Source organism: Austrofundulus limnaeus, unplaced genomic scaffold, assembly GCF_001266775.1.
Source record: "Austrofundulus limnaeus strain Quisiro unplaced genomic scaffold, Austrofundulus_limnaeus-1.0 Scaffold201, whole genome shotgun sequence".
NCBI lineage: Eukaryota > Metazoa > Chordata > Actinopteri > Cyprinodontiformes > Rivulidae > Austrofundulus > Austrofundulus limnaeus.
Window position 1 is genome coordinate 167,114 of NW_013952603.1, and position 6,991 is coordinate 174,104.

General features: G+C 38.9%; 1 protein-coding gene across 2 annotated transcripts in view; it reads left to right on the forward strand.

The window, feature by feature from the left end:
- The window catches only part of foxh1 (forkhead box H1), a 12,630-nt gene that overhangs the window by 1,481 nt on the left and 4,158 nt on the right, over window positions 1-6,991 (forward strand). Inside the window, exons 2-3 of one of the 2 annotated variants that reach the window (XM_014018757.1) lie at window positions 5,112-5,627; window positions 6,013-6,117. In XM_014018757.1, the coding sequence (XP_013874211.1) occupies window positions 5,232-5,627; window positions 6,013-6,117 (501 nt within the window). In that variant the 5' untranslated portion in view covers window positions 5,112-5,231. Of the gene's footprint in view, window positions 1-4,979; window positions 5,628-6,012; window positions 6,118-6,991 lie in introns of those variants that run through there. The other variant, XM_014018758.1, reaches the window with a different exon arrangement.

Sequence of the window (6,991 nt, forward strand, 5' to 3'; positions counted from 1 at the left end):
GGGGTTTGAAAGCTAATTGAAAGATAAATTATTAAAGATGAATCCACACAACCAACCTCTGCAAGACAACTGGGTGTGACAATTTAGCATTCCTTGTCAGAGCCTCAGCTGACAATATGTTTAGTTATAAACAAWTATTACAATTATTGTCCCAATAAACAGGAAGTGTTTCACCTGATGAGCTGCTCTGCATGTGACTGGATTTGGAAACCCGAGTCTGGCAGGAGTTATTGGATGGTTTTATTGGATGATTCCAGAGACATCAGACCTAATTCCTTAAAGCACACAGCTCCTGTGAGCTGCTGACCCCTGCAGTGACCTGTTCAGCTGAGACACAACAAGAAAACAGCTTGAGAGCTTCAGCTTTTGTCACCATCTTCTGGAGAGAGGACAATGCAGATATCCTGAAGAGTTGACAAAGTTTCTATTACTTTTTTTTAAAAAACAAACAAAAAGAACAATAAGTAAATAAATAAAAAATCAAATGAAAGTAATGCTTTTTATTTGTGAAAATGCAGAGTGAATAATAGATGCTAAAACTGGCTGTAGGAATTKAAACTGAATTATTCAAGCTAAGCTAGTTAAAAGAGGCAAAARGCCAAATAAAAGTTGCTTAGGGCCACTCGCGAAATAAAAGCAGCAAAGTTTTTGCTAAAAGTATGCTAAGCTGTTGGTTTGAACTAACCAAACGCTAGCAAAAAAAGCAGCAACTGGCTAATTCAAAACAGCAAAGTGTTAGCCAAGCATATGTAAAACTTAACCYAAAATTAGTTTAAAGTAGCAAAAAACTAGCTAAAAGCTAAAGTAGCAGCAAATAGCTAACTAAAATTAGCGAGGAGTTAGCTAAACATTTGTAAATTTAGCTGGAACTTAAAAATAGTTGGTTTAAAGTAGCAAAAAGCCATGCAAACTCTAAACTAGCAGCAATTTGAAAACTAAAAATAGCAAAGTGTTCGCCAAAAATTAGTAAAAATGTTAGAACACACCTAGTTTTTATGTGTATATTTTTGTAGGCTACACAGAATTTTATTTTTTAAATGAATGAATAAAATTTAAATTAGCAAAAAGCTAAAGGAAACAAATTCTAATTAAAAACAGTCAAATTTTGATAAATAAAAGGCTAAAGTAGCAGCTACAAAACATGCAGAATTATTCAGATGAGAATGTAGCTACTCAGTTTTAGAAACAGGAAAAGAAAAGTATGAATKCAGCAGTTTATCAAACATTTTTAGTTTTACACTTTTTACAGAACGTGCAGAAATAAAAGTCTCACAGGATAAATTCAWTTCAGTACATTTCTCCTGAAATGACCCGTGAAAATATTACTGATATTCAGCTTTTAAAGACACGTTTTACTGAAACACAACTAAAGAAGAAAATAACTAACTCACAATGAAAGTTAGACAACTTTCTCTGTCCCTCTCAGAGTCAGAGATACATTTCAGAGCAGCTTAACGGGGATTTGTTCACATTCAGCCTGTTTGAGAACAAACCTTATCCCCGATGCTGACCTTTTCACATAAACTCTCATTCTTCTCAGGATCCGTGCRCTAATCCAGGAAAACCCTGTTAGATTCCTCCTCAGCAGACAGGAAACATATTTACAGTTTACATTTAAACGAATATCTTTGGCTCAGGACTGTTTAAAGATTAGATTTTGGGACCCTGACATTTGGTTTTAAATAGGTGCAAGTTGATTTCTAAATTAAACCACCAGAGGGAGACAAAACYTAGAAAAACAAGAAGAAGAAAACCATTAATGGGATCATCAGGTGAAGCAAACTCACCTGGATGAGTTGAAATAAACAAAGCGCTGCAGATCTGAGGGGTGGGTTATTAGTTTTACATGATGATGGGAATCAAATGTTTATTTTAACAACCACCTAAAAACAGTGAAGGAGTTTTATTTARATAATCATATTCTGYTTTAWCATATCASTTAGTGCAGGGCTATTCAACTAAATTGCTCCAAGGGCCACAGTTACTGCAGGCCAACAGCTGAGGGGCCGATCATCCAGCAATTAAAGGCATTATGTAAATAAACCTATTACTTTACCCGTTACCTTTGAAATGGTTTATTTTGCTGTACTTAATCATAAATACAACATACAGAACCCTAAAAGTAGTGATAATTAAACAGTATCAAAGTCAACACATTATGCCTCCTGCTAGACACAAGTATTATTTTGACATCTCTGACTTGCCAAATTTTTAAACCAATTTTATTTTTACCTTCATTATTTATTCAACTGCTTGTAATTTTAGCTGTCTTGAGTGTTCATGGAAATGTTTTTTTTACCAGCTTGTAGCCAAGACATTTCTGTAGATACCAAACATGTCTATGTTTAACTAAAAGATCTTAGACTAATTAAAGTGGAAAACCTGGGGTTTGGGCAGAAGAGATGAATGAACCGATTGGTGGGCCGAACTTTGGTCACTCGCGGGCCGGGTGTGGTCCGCGGGCCGCCAGTTGAATAGCCCTGAGTTAGTGCAATAAAAGAGTAAAATTGCCACATTTAGAGCCGCGTGTCAAAGCTTGCATCATGCAGCTCACATGTTGATTTTTATTTATTTCATTTCATTTTATTTTATGTTATTTTGAAGTGGTCCCAACAAAAACCCGATGAGTCATGTTTAAGGTGGGAAGCTCTGCAGATAACACTTAGCAGCTTGTAAAATGCTTCTGAATGGCTGCTTCCTCACATGCTAAGAGGCTTTTCTCTCCCTCTCTCTCTCAGGAGCCGTCGGGTCTCCTACAGGGGCCCCCGTCTTGTTTTCACTGTCTTGCTGAGAAGCCAGGTTCTTCACATTAGCACTACGTTAAATACAACAAAAGATCCGAATTCCCGAAACTCTCTTTCTACTGACATCCTGACACACTGCACCCCCTCCATGATGCATCTGTGATCAGGTTTCCCATTAGATCAGAAATAAAATAATTTGTGCACTTTTATTAGAAAACATCTGCTCAGACTTGTTGTAATTCCTTAGAGTTTTTAAATAAAAGTTATAAATGCTATAAATAAATGCTGTTCAAACAAAATGCGTATCACCCACTGGCCGCAGCTTTTATGGATAAGATCATTTTATGTTGAGAAATATATATTTTAACTAAACCATGCACCGTTTTATCAAAATGAGAGTTTTTAGACTCTCAACAACAACAAAAAYATATTTTTAGTCAAAGATTTGAAAAAAAAGTGACTGAACTAAAACTACATTTATGTTTTAAAAGCACAGTTTGGCTGTGGCGGCCATCTTTACAGCAGGTAAAATAAGTATTGAACASGTCACCATTTTTCTCAGTAAATATATTACTAGAGGTGCTAATGACATGAAATTTTCACCAGATGTTGGTAACAACCCAAGTGATCCATACATACAAAGAAATCAAACCATAAATGTCCAGAAATGAAGTTATTTGTAATAATGTGGAATGGCACAGGGAAAAAGTATTGAACACATGAAGAAAGGGAGGTGTAAAAAGGCATGGAAAGCCAAGACACCAGCTGAACTCTCTCAGTAATTAGAAAGCAAGCCTGCCCCTTGTCAGTGCAAGWTAATATCAGCTGGTTCAGTCCCAAATGCCACTAGTTTCTCCATACAGGAGGCGTCTTGAAGCTGTCATTGACAACAAAGGCTTTTGTACAAAGTATTAGATAAATTTCAGTAAGTGTGTTCAATACTTTTTCCCTGTGCCATTCCACATTATTACAAATAACTTCATTTCTGGACATTTATGGTTTGATTTCTTTGTATGTATGGATCACTTGGGTTGTTACCAACATCTGGTGAAAATTTCATRTCATTAGCACCTCTAGTAATATATTTACTGAGAAAAATGGTAACATGCACAATACTTATTTTACCTGCTGTGTGTTGGTTAACTCCAATGATCAGTTTTAGATTTACCTCTAAGAAGTTCTGAGAGTTCAAATAAATTTGCTCAGTGGTTCCTGAGATATTTTGCTGACAGAAGCACAGGAGTCAAAACACGATCTCCTGCTTCCTGATAATTAGTTGGATGGAGTCTGATTYGACACGATGATGTCAGAGGTCTTAATCCTGCAGATAATCTTCGGTATTTGTTTATTAGCATGTTTTTATGTAAATTGTTGAACAAAAATTGGTGATTCCCTGATTGGTTTTGTGTAATTACCTCTTTAATATTTTATGTAACCAGGGGCAGAATCAGAGGGGTGGCCACCACTCCCAAATGATTGACAAGTGGGTGGAGGTCTTGGATTTTGTGTTTAGATTTTGCTGAATATACATTTTTAGCTGTGCTTGTTTAAAAATGGCTGAATTATATCCCTTTGAATTAGCAATAGTGGCTTACTTTGGGATTAGGATGTTATTTTTAGCTACACCACAACAATTTTAATCTCAACAAGTCTTAAAATGGATAAATGATTTAAGTCGGCTGTGGTGGCCATCTTAAATTTTTATTAGCATTTAGAATTTGGTAAAAAAAAAACAGTTTTCAGCTACGTCTACACTAATCTTCAGCTGTATGTGTAAAAAAATGGCTGAATAAGCTGTGACGTTTCTTGGCTTAGCTATGATCACACAAAACTTCAGCTCAGTATTTCTTAAAACAGCTGAAATAAAGCCATTTGGAATTAGCTGTGACGGCCATCTTGAATTTCCAAATCCAGAGTGCTTTCTGTGTTTACTTGCATGTGCCCCCTCTWACATCTCCTTGGCCCCCCAGCAGAAAGGTCCAGCTCCGCCCCTGTATGCGACATCAAAGGGTTTTAATAAGTGAAAAAGAAAACTTTTTTAAACCAAGGAACAGACTGGTTTGCTTCGGTAAACTTTATTTAATTTCTCAGGTTTGATGTTTGCTCCAAAACGCACGTGCGTAAAACCTCTAAAACGCCCCATTTCCCCCCCAAAAGCTTTTTCGACACATCTCCGCTGTTTTGTGACTTGTTGATATTATCTCGCKGGTATTTTATTGTCCTCTTCTCTSCGTACACAACCCCTCCCTATTCAGCGCAGACCCCCCGGGGCGCACAGCCCATTCCTCACGCAGATAACGCGCCATTCCCTCTTCGATTACGCAGCAGGATTTACATGAAACTGTTAATTGTTTGCTCTTCAAATAGAGTCAGCCTGGAGCCAGAAGTTAAGGACCGACTCTCTGACCACCTCCCACCTACCCACCCTCCTCCTCCCTCCTCCTCCTTGTGCTCTTTCTTTCGCTCCCTCCTGGGTTTGGGATCAGCATGACAAAGCACCGGCCGGAGCAGAGCCTCCCGGCACCACCCGCTCCGTCCCGCCGCCACCTTGGAGAACAACGCGACCATCACCTTGACTTCCACTGGAGAGATGAGCCGCGGAGCTCTGCTTCCAGCGGCGTAGCTCGGAGCTCAGCAGGCCCGCGTTGGTGTCGCCGCTCGGTCCAGATGGCTCCTCAGCAGCCGGAGAACAAACCGGCGCGCTCCGATGCGCACACGAAGCAGCCGAGTCCAAGCCGGGACGCGTGGAGCGGGGAAGGAGAGAAGAGCAGCGGAGGCAGGAAGAAGAACTACCAGCGGTATCCAAAACCACCTTACTCCTACCTGGCCATGATCGCCATGGTCATCCAGCGGTCTCCAGACAAGAAGCTGACTTTGTCCGAGGTAAACGAGGCACCTGCTTGAGCGCGAGAGGTTTTTACGCACGGCTTTTATTCGCTACTTTCTCCACATTAAAACGAGATTTTCTTTGAACTGCACGTGCGCGCAGACAGTTTACAGTCCAATCACTGACACTAACCAGCAGCCTGATGTGTGACACTTGGGTGAGCATCCATTGTTGCTTTGCTTTGATAAGCCTGAGCTGCAGTGAAACCAGACACTGATCTGTATCAGAGCAGTGATTAGATATACTGTATCCCTCATTTAGTCACTGTTTTAAGACAAATACAGTAAAATCTTGCTTCAGTTCTCCACTCTGAATCTTAACACCCATTTAAATTTTGTTGAAAGTGTCTGAATGTTTCTGATGTTTGTGTTTTGTTTCCAGATCCTTAAAGAAATCAGCACCCTCTTTCCGTTTTTCAAAGGAAACTACAAAGGCTGGAGGGACTCTGTGCGSCACAACCTTTCCTCTTACGATTGCTTTGTTAAGGTTTGTATATTTTTATCACCCGCCACTGAAGTTGTGTTTGCCTGTGTTGAGTTGTTTGTTGTTTATTCAGGAAGGGACAGTGCACATTACAGAACAGGCCAGAGTTAGCCATCTGTGGCCCTTCAAGGTCCCATAAATACAACACGCACACAAATCAACACGATTCTTTCATTAAAACATGGCTAAAAACATAATTAAAAAGCCGTTTAGCACAACAATAACAGTTAAAAGCAAAACATTAAAAATGCAGAATGCATAAAATAATCCCATATTCAGTGTGTAACACAGCTGATTATCCAGGAGCCRTGATTTTAATATATTTGAGAATAATTAGAAGGATCCACAGGTTCTAATGCTTTCCAGTATTTTATTCCAGTCAAGTGAAGCTTTTACTGGAAGAGTTTTGACCAAATATACTGTGACTATGGCACAACAAGATCTCTTTTCAGTAGCTCTGGTGTTCTTACAGAGAAATGCTTCAAGTGGCGGAGGTGCGAGACCATGCAAAATAAAAAAAAAACCAGATAAATATTTACAAACGTTCATGGTGTTGAATTCTTATAAACCAGTGGATACATTTTTTAACTCTCACAAAGTAATGATTGGATATAAATCTACAAATAGTCTACTTTTGGAGCCAGCCTCAATAAAGATGGCCGCCATGGCTAAACAAACTTAGCMTACACAAAAGTGCCCATTACCCTGCATGATTGAGAACTATTGGGCTGAAATTTGGAGTGGTAGTAGCTGAGACTGATCCTCAACATATACACTGAGTGTGTCCTGTTTGTCAACAAAATACCTCAAAAATCACCGGAGATCTACAACTCAACTTTTAAAGATGGCAGGGGATATATATATATATATATATATA